This window comes from Atractosteus spatula, chromosome 12 (assembly GCF_055471065.1).
Source record: "Atractosteus spatula isolate fAtrSpa1 chromosome 12, fAtrSpa1.hap1, whole genome shotgun sequence".
In the NCBI taxonomy this organism is placed as follows: domain Eukaryota; kingdom Metazoa; phylum Chordata; class Actinopteri; order Semionotiformes; family Lepisosteidae; genus Atractosteus; species Atractosteus spatula.
In genome coordinates, this window is record NC_142717.1 from 20,799,402 (window position 1) to 20,814,861 (window position 15,460).

Here is a 15,460-nt window from a genome sequence, read left to right on the forward strand (position 1 = left end):
TATGAATATAAACATATATATAACATAATAGAGACAACTTTTCAAAAAGTCACAACAGATAAGTGCTTTGTCCTCTTTAAACTTGTCTGGCACAGAGGATATAGGTTGAAATATACCTTTTTTATCTGAAACAATGTGAAGAGCTGCGTGAAGAGGTGTATCTCCAGATGTGACAGAAAAACTCTTTGTGTTTCCCCCATTCTTCAGCAGAAGATAAACCAATTCATAGTCTTCATTCTTCAGACAAAGATTGATGGGTGATTCTTTTAGATCACCATATCCATTTGGAGAGGCTGTTCAGACACATTAAACACATTTTTGTCACCAACCGGTAATACACACATATACCCACTCAAACATGTTTTAAGTGAGCTGAAGCTCATTTAAAATATGTTAGCTTATTTTAGTGTGTTTTTTTGCTACCAGGGAGCAAGCACTCAGAGGTCAAGGCAATAAGCCATGCTTATTGGCATAAAGTAGAGCTCAGTTTGTGACCAGGGGGACTTTTCATATGGGTGGAATTTTATTGTACTGATAATGGCAAATATCTACTTAAATTATTGAATTGCATTTTGAAGTGCAATGAAATATGTTCTAGAAAAAATGAACCAAATATACTGGGCACCAGGGATGCCCAACCTTTTTTAATGTAAGGTCTAGTTTTTCATTTGCCAGTCCAGCGCAATCTACCAGTGTGTATTTGAAGCTCTGATATATGAAAAACAGACTGGGCACATCAGTACAATAACGATACCCATCACTAAAATTACAGCAAATAAAAGCAAGTGACTTATGTTACTGTAAACAAGTAATGTTCCCCATTTTAGAAAAAAGAATATCCTACCTTAAAGGTAGCATTGGCACTGAGAAAACTTACTTGAGAACACTTATAATTTTTTTCTTAACGTGTTGACACTGCGGATCATGTCGATGACATTTTTATTTTGTCCCTGCACCTCGACATTCAGCTCATTCAGCAGTTCAGTCAAGTCTGTGAGGAATGCTAAATCCAGAAGCCACCGGTCATTCTCTAATTGGGCATATTCACCATGTTTAGATGACTTGAGAAACTCTTTGATTTCAGGCAACAGCTGTCTGAACTTTGCCAAAAATGTCCGTTTTTTTAATCTCCAAACAGCAAGTCAGCAGCCTCACCAAACATGTTTTTATTAGTTCTCGATCCCTGAATGACTTTTTGTGTTTAGCCAGGATGTGGCTCACACGGAACGATGCAACGATTGCCGCTTTCCCTCTTGTATTAGGCCTCGTGAAAACCAACTGCTGCTAGCTGTGCAGTTTTGAAATGTTGTTCTATATTTCCCTTTTTCGCGTAGACGCTAGCATTACAGATTTGAATGCGAAAGTACAAACAAATAATCATGCTCCCATTCCGTGGTACGTTTTCGGTCTCTTTGCTTCATCATTTTTCGCTCAAACACTACATCAAATAGGCAATCAAACTTATGAAACTGTTGGCGAATTTGTCACAGTCTGTTTCGCTCCACTATGCACAGTACCCAATGTGGAGTTCGCGCGGCAATAACCACGAGAACGTTCTTGGGTAGCATACACAACACTATTTACAGAGCTCCTGTAGCCTTTTTTCCCCACTGTCAGCCAGCACTCAGGGAAGAGACTTTTACAACCCATTCGACACGGGTTAAACACACACAACGGCAGTAAAATGCAAGACATCACATGTACAGATCTGAATGAATTTTTAGGCTATCAAAAAAAGTAAATAGTCATATAGCCCATTTATTTTGTGCCAAACATTCTTGCGATCCAACGACTGGCAAGCACTCCACGTTCGATCGACTAGTTGGGCACCCCTTCTGTAGACCAAAGGGTCTGCAGGAGCTTGAGAAATTTTGCCTGGAGGGTTAGTCTGAAATCCACTCTCAAACTGCCAGAACTTCACTGCACTCTACAAGAAGTATTCTGTCAGCGCAATCCATACAAGGGAAAGTTTTACATACAGTAATGCTAACTATCGGGGTATTCAAAATATTCTGTCTCCAAGCAAGCCTATTACAGTATGTTAATATCAATATCTAGACAATATTAAATCGATAACACATTTTATTAATTTTTTGGGGGGTTCCTGTATCACTGGAGATGTGAAGAACTAAGGAGTAGATCCCATTTTCCAGATAAAAACTAAAACTATAGGACTAAAACAATACTAATTACAAAATCATATGATCTGTAAATCTCAAGTTGACAGATGATGCCAGACACTAGGCCCATAGCCTGTTTAACTTGCACTCCATTCGTTTGGTTTTGCAATGTGGCACTGTGTGGATTATTTAGATTTCTGTCAGCAGTCAATGAGATGTCCAGATTCTTTCCAACAGAATGGAGATACAGTGTACAATGAATACTCAGTGACTTCTAATTAACAAATAAAGAGAGTTAGGCAGTGAGAAAATAAAAATATATAAATCACTTCTGAAATGCGTGCTTAATTATCACATGCTTTAGTGTATTGTCAGTACACATGGCTCAGGCAGCATGATGAAAGCTGCTTAATCCTAAAATCCTTTAATTATTAAAACACTGGTTATAAAATCAGTTATTTTATAACCAGTTATAAAATTAACTTAATTAAATTAAGTACTTTAATTATTAAAACACTGGTTTTAAAATCAGGATGAAGAAAATATAATAAAGCAAAAACAAGTTTACCTCCCATTTCAATAAGACACTTCACCACATGTATTCTGTTGCCATCAGATTTGCTAAAATGGGGAACAATATCAGCCAAGTTCAGGTCCTTCAGGCAGCATCTGGACAGGAGGCCTCCCTCACTTCTCTTCTCTCCATCCGTTCTACCCCACAGCATCAGCAAAGTTTCCTTCCACTTTCTTCTTTGAAGGCACTGTTTAACCAAGTTGTTTGAATAGCTGACATCCACATCACAAGTCACTCCAGGAGGGACTTCTATGGGAACAGACAACAGAAATCTATACTTTCATTTGGGTTATTATCTATACACAATATAATTATTTTCCCGTTTCCATTAATGATTTAATTTTGAGAAATCATCTGAAGAAACTAAACAAGAGTGTATCAGCAGTATTGCTTCTGGATTTCTGAAATATTTAACATATACAACTTTCATCCTATCTCAATTTTAAACCTTAAAAATATCATGCTCACATCAATGGATTATTAAAGAGATTTCGAGGTGCTTGGTATTTGAAATTCACATATAAGAATGACATGCTACCTGTACATGATGAAAGATGTCTCAAGAGGGGCTGGACCATTTGATGTTCAATCAAAGGACGAACATGTTTCTTAGGACACTTAGTGCAAAACTGAACAAACTGATTTACTGCCTCTGCAAAAGATATCTCTCCTTCAGATGAAGAAGCTCCTGTAAAAAGACATACCAAAACTGGTTAACTTAAAAATATAATCAATGGCTTACACACCTTTTTCTCAAATATACTTTGAAGGAGCAGGTATCTGATTATTTTTGGAATTAAATGTTCTGAAAGATTACAATAATTCTCTTGCTTTGAACTGAAAGAGTCCTGCAACTACAACTTGTTTGAGTCAGCTTCTTAGTAATGTTGTCGAGATGGTACTGTGAGAAGCTGGATATCCTGGCTCTCCAATGCCAGACCAGATTACCATACACTGGGCTTATCCTGACACCTCCTAAATGAAATGAAGTGCCTAAATAGATGCCTGTCAGTCTGCATCTGCAAGAAGGAGGCATATCTGGACTAAGACCCCATCTGGAGGTCATCTGCCATAAATCCACTGACAGAACCAGAATGATGCACCAATGGGGAACAAACCATAATGACTAATCACAAACCACAATAATACAACTTAAAAGTTGCTGCACAAGCAGTTGCAATGCTCTCTGAGATCCCGTCAACTTGACAAGAAATGAATCATGTGACTGAAACCATCGCTCCCAGAAATGGAAACAGCAAACAAACTTAGCTGAAAGTAACTGCTGGGCCAAGAGACCATACTGTATGTAAACTAGAGTTCTCAACAGCAAGAGATGTTTTGTGACACACTCTTCGTTGTAATTTTAAGTTTCTCCCTATCTAAGCCTGAAACTGTGGCCAGATTCCCATGTCCTGAGACTCTGTTTCAGTGGAAGATTGGACTTTAGCACACTGCTAAGCATAGAACCCTTCTCTCTTCCTATGCCCTGAAGGATATTCTACAGTATATATTCTGTATCAGTGGACAAAGACTTGACAAACTCTGTCATGGATCCTGCTGCTCCTCTCTGTGGAATTTTTAAAACCTCATCAGAATTGCTCCTCGCAAAGTGTTGTTAATTCTGATATCTACACTTCCAATGTTCGCATTTTTACACTCAAGAAGTTACTTTTATTCCAAACAAGAATATTTAAGATAAAGATTAATTAATTATAGGAACTGAATTTACTCATTTCCTGAATGTTTATGTACAGTATGGCATGAGACCAATTATAACAAGGTTGACTACATTAATGTAAGTTTTATAGCTGATGTATTTAAACCTGTATTATTAGTACCTGTATCTCATACAATTCTTGAGTAATCAGCCAAATGTATTTATTATGGCAGACTGATTAATATGCTGTATAAATAATTTTCATTAGCCACATTTAGCACTTTACTGTATTACTAAAACCATATATTTTTGAATGTATGTTTATACATTGCTGTTTGTTCTGACTGATTGATCGATTCCCAGTGGCCGTAAGGAACTCTATGAATTTACTGTCCTGATTTCTAATTATGTAAATCTAAACCAATCTAAAGCTAAACCAAACCACTACACTGGGAATCTAAATAATGAAACTCTCCATGGAGAGAGAATACCAAAAGAACTATTAGAAGAATGTTTATTAGGTTGAATCTGGTGAAATCACATTCATGGTGAATAAGGATAACAATGTTTTCACATTCACTGTATGAACCTTATTCTGTATCTATTCTTATTCCGTTTTACCTAAAAAGCATTGTCCCAGTAATTAAGGGACTAATTAGAGAATATACATATTTATTTTTTGCAAATAATGGCAATATGAACATATACTGTATATATACAGATCAAGCCATTCAAAATGCGCAGAGTACGCTACGTCATAACGCGGCAAGCGTGGCGCATCATAGCACATGCAAATTGAAATATGATAAGTATCCAGAAGCACCTTGTAAAACTGCCAGGTGGAGCTAATAAAGCTTAACTACAGCATTTGAGCTGTAGTCAGAAAATGCCCAATTTCGAATCCCGGTCACTGCAGAGGGACAATCTTTTTCCAATTAAGAATTTAAGTTGTATACTCTTTAGACTTTTAATAATTTTAAACTGTGTATTACAGCATGTTAATCATTAAACATTAAAAAGTCAGTATATTTTATAAAAGCAAGATTGCTCAGTTGGACAGAAGAACACAACCTTCATAATAAATATTTTATGCACCAAAGTCTTTAACTTGGTAACTTAGTGGGTTCTGGTTTTAACATGCTTGTTCTAACATTATTAAGCTTATATTGTGTACTTTATAAAAAGTTATAACGTTTTATTCTTTTCTAGAAATACACAGTAAGAACACCACTTGCTGGTATATGTTGTAGTGATTTAATATCACTTGATAGTTATATGAATATGGTATCGTGTAACTAAGCAGCTAAAATATCACAGGTGGACATTTCGGAAATATTTTGACATCCATTTAATTTAAAAAAAAACTTTTATTGTCCTTGTAGTGGTAATGGACAAAGCACTGCACCCAATGGTTCAAAGCGCGATTGGAGTATTACTTTCGGTTTGTTTCTTACTGTATATAGTGAATACATAAAAATAGTCCACTATTATAGCTTGTTGTTGGCTCTGGCGTGAATTTGTGTATCTGGATATATTAAGTGATGGTACTGTGATTAAGGATTTTTTGTGAAATTCTTTAAGTTAAACAAAGGAGGGAAGAAGGGTTATTTTTACAACTGGCAGATTCTGACTGATTTAATTCCCCTCATTTAGCTGAAATGGATAAAGAAATCATGCAGTAGTTATATGTATTGGAAGGTGCTCTGTTTTATTAACAGACACTCAGACTCAAACCTGTGTTGTACAGTGATAGAGACGTGGGTAATGTCATCCCCATTAAACAATGTGCTTATCGCGCAAATCCTGCTAAACTAGAAATTAGACACAAGAAGAGTATTATTGGACAATGTTGTGTGGTTCTGGTGGAATTTCTCTGTAAACTGAACAGTTATAGAGGAGAAATGTGTGTATCACCTCTTTTTGCACTTGTAAGAACATACCAATGTTAACGGAAGACATTATTAATAACCTTTATATCTGAAGCTGTTAACTCTACTTCACACCTGCATGTCAAGATCACGGTTTCAAAATAAAAAAACATCAAACCTTTGATTGGATGAGAACGTTATGATTGTTTCGCAAGGATGTGAAACGTGACAATTTGTTACAGTTACCATCAGGTAAAAAAAAAGTTTATTTTTTATTTGTGGCTGCTGCAGTGGCTTGCAATGGCTGGAAGGGGGGGGGGGGGGGGGATCTCCTTGACAGCTGACACTCCTCCATCCGCTTAAGTGAAAAATTAATAAAAACGCCAAAGTAAATGTCATATTTACAATTTGTTGAAAATAAAAATGTAAAGTTCCCTAAAGCTTTCTCAGTCAAGAACGAAATTCACGTAGGGAGCTGTGTAAGCATGCATAGGCAGCAAAAGATCAGCTGAAGAGGGAAGAAAACGTTTTCAGAGAAAACAATGTTTCAGATGTGAAGAATACAGATCCCCAATTCAATTGCAGCCTAAATGTTTCCCCGCACACCCTGTCCCCACTGCGATTGGAATATACACAAAGCACTGAAAGCTTTACAGTAGATGGTCAGGTGTTTCGCAGACGTGGGGATAGTACATAATTCTGGCTTTATGAACTCACACCTGGGATTTGATCATTTCAAAATAAGTTTTTTTTTTTTAAAAACTGCACCAGGTACTAGATCTTGTTTATATTAAAGTTATATCACTGGGCAGTGGTGGACGGTTAGTGGACTGTGCGCTATTTTGTCAGCAACCTGCTAATCTGGTTAACACCTGTAGAAAACATGATTTTATTTCTGTACGGAATGCATGTTGTGTTCACAAAAATAAAGTGTTTCAAATGTTTAATTAAGAAGTAAAAAGAACTTACAGCTTACACAAAGACTCAAAGACTCTACGTGCATAAAAAGTGTTTTTAACTGATTTACAGATGCCGCCATTCAAAACGCGTGGGGTTTTATTATTGAATTATTATTATCGAATCCATCAACTCGTTCACTTGTGATTATTTTGGAAATATTTTGACATATTCATTTTAATACAGAGTTTGTAATGTTGTGCTCTCTGTACAAGTTAAGCTTTGATAAAGTACAAATAAATGTATTTCCCACAAGTTATACTGTAGTGGCTTCAAAACTATACAACATCGCGCTGTTTGCATGCATCTTTGTTCAAGTTTTAAAACTACAGTATGGAAAAACGAGTGTTAAGAAAAAACAGGACATTTGATTGATGGTTGCCTTATATTTATTTTTAAAAATGAAATAAAAAATTAAGATACAATGACGTGTTCCTGCCTAACTCAAACATTGCGTGACTTTAAAAGCTGTAAAAAATGGTTTAGATAGCAGAAAGTCACCTTGCTCTTACAAGCGGCTCTGTTAAGCAGAGTTTGTGTTAACGTAACACAATGCTGTCAGTAAAACAAATGACCATGGGCAGTTTTCCTTCCCCTGTATATTCTCATGTATGAGTAGAATAGGCAAACCTTCCAATGAAAGATAGGTTCCTTTTGCCCAAGACTGGCAGGAAACAGTCTAAACTCACCACACCCAGACTGTTAATTCAACCAACCTTTTTTAATAGCCTTGCAAATGCGCTCACATTGTAGAATATGCATTTGACACATCACAGGTGTCACATTTACTGTACATGTTGGACCAGTTGCCTTCCATTGCGATTTTTTTTCTCTCCATAGCCTCCACTTTATCATTTATACAGTATGCCTATTCCAGAGACATTTTCATTGTCGATAACTATGCGGGGAAAGCATGTAGATTCCAAAACACTCTACGGCAGCAGAAGTGAGCAATTACATGCTCGAAAAATGTGTTCCCAAAAGCATATACTGTACAATTATCGCAACATTTGCAAACATTCCCGATACATAACCACGTTATATACTCTAGGAGAATACACACTGTATTAATTATTGTTGCTGCTGGGCTTCAAGCTTTGAGCCGCCTACTTACTTCTTCGACTAGCTTGCAGAGAAAGTCATTGCCCTTCCCTCTGCCTGCCTCACCTGTTCCCATTTTTAATCATTCTGTGTCCAAATTGCAGTGGGTTGCAGGCTCTGTGTCATTTGTTCATAAAGTTATTGACATCTGAAAAATTGTATCTCATAAATAGGTATTTTAATAAGCAAAGCTTATGAAAATTGAAGAAAAAAAATGACTCTGAAAAAGATACAGAAGCTTGAAATTATTATTATTAAATTTATACTGTTAATAATGACCAGACACATTGTTATAGTTTCAGTGGTATCTTTAATACCGCTTTGTTATTCCCGATTCTAATCACAATGTATACGATTTTGTTTTAAGGCTTGAGGCGTCTGCTCAATTGCCCCACTGAATAAAGTGTTTTAAATTAAACCGGTTGAACAGCTGACAGTATTCACGTTTGCTAATTCACGTTTTTATTTCATTATTAATATAACTTTACATTGAATATGTTAAAATATATATACAAAAAAACATGTTAATATAGTGTGCATAATACTTCATCATGCGTGAATAAGTCAAATTAAAAATAAAACGTGTTTACAAAGAAAGTGGATTACAGTTATACTACCAGCTATATAAATACATATATTTAGATCCTTAAATTAATATCATTATTAATTTCTTTAGATACGTGATTCCATACTATATTCCCTATTAATCAAATTCTAAAAAGTATGTGTTTTTTTACTGCGATAACGAGCGCAAATGTTCATAGGAAATGTTAAAACATTTTATATACTTTATAAAAAGTTAGACTTAATATAGTCAGAAGGAGCACGTACTGTACAAACTCGTATGTTACAGTATTTCATTCGGTATGTAACCGAATGAAAAACTTTGACGCTTAAAATGTTTAGGAAGAAAGTTGAATATTGATGTGTATTTTTTATTTAAACTACCAATACCAGCCACAAACAGCTTACATAAGGAACAAGTAGTAGGCTTATTCCATGCTGAAAAGAGAAAAAAGAAAACACAACGTTTCGGCCGTGGAGCCTCCTTCATGTTTTATTTCTTCTCTTTTCAGCATGGAATTACTTGTTCCTTTGCAGCCTACACATGCTGATGCAGCTACCCACCTGAACTACAGTTTACATAATATGTTTATGTTCCTAAATTAATATCATTTATGACCTTCAGACGTGTTATGCTCCTCTTCTTTTTATGATCAGCTACTTAAATTTCCCTTTAGTTGTAAAATTCCATATTAATATTCAATATTAAGTGGATTTAAACATGCATAGCAAAGAGATTAAATCGTTTCACTAACAACCAATGTACCACGAGTGACCCTGTTGGTCATTTTGGCCAGCCAATCACTTACCGGAGTACAACGCGGTGAACTGTAGATAATTTCGCGCAGTACGGGGTTGTACCGTGTATTTTGAATGGCTGCATCTGTACTTTACACTTACAGTTGTATGTGTGAACATGACATCTTTCCACAAATGTCAATCCTCAATTAATAGTATTTACAGTTTTGTAGATATTCAAAATATTAAAAAAGTGAATCTGACACATGCAAAACTTTGTGCTTAGAACTTAGTAACACTTCTATTGGCAGATAATCACAGCTTCCAGACATTTCCTGTAGCCAACTGAGAGTCTTTCTATTTTTGCTTTTGGATTTTTTTCCCCCACTCTTCATTGCAGAACTCTTCTAGCTCAGAAATATTCTTAGGTCTTCTTACACACACTGCATGTTTGAAATCGACTCACAGATTTTCAAGAATACTTAAGTCTGTGGATTGTGAAGGCCATTCCAAAACCTTCTTTTGTTCCTGAGCGTAATTCATGGTTGATTTTGAGGTACTGTATGTTTAGGATTGCTGTCTTGCTGAGATATCCAACCTCTTTTCAGATTCAATTTTTTCACTGACATTGGCTTCTAGAATTTTTTATAAGCTTTAAGCATATTTAGTTGAATCTATTCTTCCTTCCACCCACAAAATATTTCCTGTGCCAGTGGCTGCCACACAATCTTTCTTGGCTTATTTTAGATGCTGACTTTTGAGATGAGATTGTAGAAAAGCTTTTCTTCAGACAACTCTCCCATGCAGATTTTGTGTAAGCAACGCTGAACTGTGAACTTGTGGACAACTACTAATGGCAGTTAACCTTTCTGCAGGTCCTTTGCAGACCTGATCAGATCTTGCCTTAACTTCAACCTATCCCTTTAACTTCCATTTCTTAATGTTGTTTTTGACAGTTGAAATTTCAAGTTGTAGTGTACAGAGACCTTTTTATAGCCATCTCCTGCTTTGTAAGAGTGGATTATCTTTATTTTCCAGTCCTCAGACAGCTGCTTAGAGAAGCCAATGGTTGTTAAAAGTAAACAGAACAACTTTCAACACAACCTGAGAGGCTAGAAGTGTCAAGAGTATTTGTTCCACCCTGGAATTGTCATCACATGACTTAATTTAAGACGTAATGGGTCACTCAAGTTTTGGGGCTTTTGAAAAACACAACTGAAAAAAGTAGTAATGAATCAACTGGAAGTGTACCCAATCCTTTGCACATGCTAAATTCACTTTATTTTTTAAAACTGTTAATCTCAGAAAATAAATAGTAATTTTGCATTATAATATGCAGAAATGTTGGGTTTAACTTTGTACCATGTACAGTAGTAGTTGTGTCACCTTTTGTTCACTTCAGACATTACAATTTAAACACAGTTGCCTAATCTTTTGCACAACTATATATAATATGTATATGTATTAACAGACTTAAATGATTAGGAAAAACTGTAAGAAAAAAATACATATACTGTATAAGCAAGTAACACTACGTAACTAATAGACTTCCAAAAAGCTGGAATAAATGCTGACCAATTAACATTATGTAATTATGAACATAAGAATTACCTTATAAAAGGCTAACATGCAAACCTGGTATAAGGGGAGATTAGAACAGTTAAACAAGTATCATGAATGCAACAGCTCAACTGTTGCATAAACAAGATGAACTTATTAACCCAGAACTGAAAAAAACTGTGAGAAAAATCTTAGAGGACTGAAAAATATTGTTACTGGGCTTACAGACCCAGGAATTTTGTTTGCTCTTTCGTTACTTTTCCTGTTTTCTCCCTATTCTCAAAAGAAGTAGAAACATTTTCCTCCACTTTATAGTTTTTCTCAACACAATTTCACCATGGCCTACCTGCAGTCTCTTGGGAAGTAGTGTGGGATTCATGCCTCTTAATGGCGTCGAAGGCTTTGAAGTTCTTTTGCTTTTTCAGATAATCAGCAGCTTGCTTGTTCTGCTTGTCACAGATTTTTGGATCAGCCCCCATTTGCAGCAGCATGATCACATCTTCAGTTTGTACTGTTAAACCACAAAAAAATGTTTAACCTTATATGTTTGAGGTGTAAATAAGAATCAGAATGGTGGATGAGTGGTGGCTTATAGAGAAATCAATATAAATAAGAGAACTGTATCTCTGAAAACATAGAATTAACCTAATTTCCATCAAGTCTCAAATATAGACAAATGGGTTTTGCATAATTATTAATGTAATAAAAATATATCATGTGTGCTTGGTTAAAGTTCATATGAAGCCTGGTAGCAGATTTTTCAATCTGTTTTAAGAGACAATTTAAATAAAAATACATCTACCAGTGCTGAAAAACATTACATCTAAAAACAGGTCTAATGGCTGAAAGATATTTCAAAGACCTGAAGTTACAGCAAAGTGCTCTATCTCAATATTGTTAAAGAGCTCTTTCACAGAAAAAAATGTTTCTTTTTCCTAACTGTACCTACATTTGGGCTGATATCCTTGAACACTTGGGAAAGTGGAGACAATGTGCAGGAGAGTGTAGCCCTCATTGTTCTGTTCATTGATTCTCTCTTTAAATGTTGGCTTCCGAGAGAGGAAATAACTCATCAGGTTTTGACCCCGTTCACCTGTGACAAAAGAATGCCACATGAAACAAGTCTTACTGTGTCATAGCCTTTCAAGCCTTTTGACCATTTTAACAACATTCATGCCCAATTGATACTGAATGAATTATAGATTTAACTGTACAGTAAAACTGCTTCCATGCAATGAAAAATGGCATATAAAAATCATAATAACCTAAATACTTCAGAAGTACTTTTTTTCCAACATTTTAAAAGTCAGGATATTAAACAATATACATTTTATTATTAACATGACCAATTCAGAGCTAATGCAATTGTTATACTGTACGTCATCTCAAATCAGATTTCTACTTCTGGCTTTTTGGGTTTAATCACAACCTTTTTGAATGAAGAACCATAATCGAGAAGCTCAATTCAATTAAATTTTGCTCAAAATTTGGAACTAGTTTTCTGGTAAACAAAATACAAAATCGCTTAAGGCATTTCCTAACTAAGCAAGATTTTACTAGGCAACATTTTCAATAATGCCTTTATTGTGCCGAGAATAACTTCTTTGAGTTTCTGAGATTCTACTTTCAATAAGAGAAATATGGGAGGAAGTTGTCCTTGGCCTTCCAGAACTTAACCTTGTTCGGTCTTCAATAGTGATAACAAGGTGGCAGCTCTTCACACAGTTCCTAGGCAACATGTTTTCCCTAACATTCTTAGAACATCAGTAAATCCTAAATAATTTTGCAAAAATAAATAGCAAAGTAATTTTTGTTTTAACACAAAATAATGTTTGACCATGCTGGACTATGAACCCACAGTCCACTTACGTGTCTTGATTGACAGCTCCATTACGGCATGAAGGGGGAAAGGTCCAATTTTCTCTATATTAGCACCACCATCAATTAGCCATTTGAACATAAATGACACCCATTTAATATTCGCATATTGCCTGGAAGTTACATGTTCCTGCAAAATAAAAGGTTTTGTAAACTCCAAACAACAAACCACAAAATTAAGGGCCACAGTTCTGTTGCTTTGCAACTTAAAAGGTAGTTTGTTGGTGCAAAGACATGAGACCTTTACTGATTACAAATAGTTACTGAAACCAGAAATACTTAACAAATAAAGTACTGACCTCAAAAAGGGTCTTCATAGAGATATAAGACAGATTTATTTCTCTTGGCAACCTTCTCCCCATAAAATAGATCAAAATGTGAGCATTCTAGAGAGAAAGAGAAACAAATCATTCACAGTTCAGCATATCTTCATTTTCAACACTTCTTTTATATATTGTAAAAAAGTTCAGTGCATGTTGTTTAAGGGACATCATCTGTCCCTTTCTTTATCTCTCAAATGTTCAATAAAATGTAATTGGTAAGGCCAGTTGATTTATATGCTCATATGATCCCTCATGTTCCTATGAACACAGTTTCTCAAAATACTTGTCTACCCAGAAAAAGTGGGAATTTTAGCTAGTACAAACTGATATCTTTCTTCAATTTACTTCCATCATGTCTCCTAAAAGAAGTCTTTTTGCCCATTTTTTTGTGAATTTTCCTGTAGTCTTCATGACAGGCTGAAGTTATTATTTACTTAAGACATTATTTAATATTTTTGTGGTAGGTTCCTCTAAGCTCTAACATTGCTTGAATAATTATATAATATGTCTAGCAATCAAATAAAAATAGCGGAATTCAGTTTAAATGCATTTACCCTTACCTTCCAATGGTTTGTAGATGCTAGTTTTTCAAAGACAAGTTTCCAAATTTCAGGTCCAAAGTTCTTTCTCAATATTGAATCAATAACATATGGAACAAATGGGGCTGGAGGAAACAATAATGACAGCTGTTTGTACTTTGACAAAGAATAACAATGGCCAAATATAGCTTTTTATTTTACACAAGAAGCTAGAATGTTTATTATGCAGGGGGTCCGTGGGACAAGTTCCTTGGTTTAAATCTCTCCACCCTTAGACCTTTGATGTTTTCTGACAAACAATGTAAAACTTCCTAGAACTGAATTCTTTTTAACTTAGGTTTGCCCCAGAAATCAGTCTATTGTGCATGTCAAGAGCACAGATAATGAGTAGTTTTTTACTAGAATTATTTCAAGTTTACCTTGTAATAAGTATGAAGTACCCTGCAGTATATATATAAAAAAATATATTTCAAAAAGTATTCATAAAGCATCGCACGGCAATATTATTTTAATTATATGTTAATGAGGTACTCGAATTGTGCTTTAAGCATCTAATCTTACAAGTCTGACCATTTTACCTCAACAACAGTGGTAGTGAATAGTGCATTATGGCTTTGCAAGTACAAAAGGGTATAAAAAGGACAAGAGTCAGAAGCAGCAGTTGAGTTTGAGGATGACGAGAGCCATTTTGATGACCACCTGCCTCAACATGATCTTTCTCCAACTAAAACATCTGCAGTCAAGACTCAGTGATTTCTCAAGGGGAGATAAATAAATTGAACTTTTTAATTTTGTTGAGGTGAGTTACAAAATTACAGTGTAAAACACCTTACTGTTTAATCTTTGAAAGTGACACCTTTCTCACACTCTCTTTTATATAATTTAATATGCTTAAACTATATAAAATAAAAAAATTAATGACATTTAAAGATGTATGTATAGTCATTATACCTCATCATATCCCTATCACTACTCAATTCCATTGTTTCTTATGTAGAAATTCATCTCAGTTTGCGTCATCAGGGGATGATTTGTGCCATTCTAATCACCATTAATGTCTATTTACAGTGTTTCTTACGAGAGAAAATTCCTCCATTTACAGTACGTTGTAACTTTATGGTCCACATCAGCCATGTAAACAGGGGACCCCTGTACATTTTCTGTGTTTTTAACAATAATTTCTTACAGCTGTTTTTTTCATCCTGTTAAAAGATTTGATTTCCTAGGAACCTAGGTTGTTTATTTCAGTTAATATTTTCCCGACTAAGTCTAACCTTTCCCAGTAATAGTTTTATTTACTTCACAATGAATACTCATGATGAGTATCAACAGAGATTAATTTAAAAATGTATCATGCTTTCCTAAAACTTTGCACCCAAGAATTATCCCTTTCAAAAAGAGACAATAAACCCCTGTTACTCATGTTAGAATGAAAGATTTTGCCATAATTATTCAGAACAGATCAAGTTTGATGCATTAACTTGGTAATAAATATTCACATTTACATAACGTGCAAGATGCAGCTACTGACTTTTTAGATAAAGCTGTCTGAATGAAAATGGTCATCCACACTACTGCTAG

General features: G+C 35.1%; 1 protein-coding gene across 3 annotated transcripts in view; it reads right to left on the reverse strand.

The window, feature by feature from the left end:
* Positions 1-15,460, reverse strand: part of LOC148822755 (TPR and ankyrin repeat-containing protein 1-like) — a 37,186-nt gene that overhangs the window by 16,456 nt on the left and 5,270 nt on the right. For all 3 annotated transcript variants that reach the window (XM_088929495.1, XM_088929493.1, XM_088929494.1), the window contains exons 5-12: positions 13,901-14,004; positions 13,317-13,403; positions 13,009-13,147; positions 12,089-12,232; positions 11,486-11,650; positions 3,233-3,382; positions 2,689-2,943; positions 117-293 (exon numbers count right to left, since the gene is read on the reverse strand). In XM_088929495.1, the coding sequence (XP_088785621.1) occupies positions 117-293; positions 2,689-2,943; positions 3,233-3,382; positions 11,486-11,650; positions 12,089-12,232; positions 13,009-13,147; positions 13,317-13,403; positions 13,901-14,004 (1,221 nt within the window). The remainder of the gene's footprint in view (positions 1-116; positions 294-2,688; positions 2,944-3,232; positions 3,383-11,485; positions 11,651-12,088; positions 12,233-13,008; positions 13,148-13,316; positions 13,404-13,900; positions 14,005-15,460) is intronic.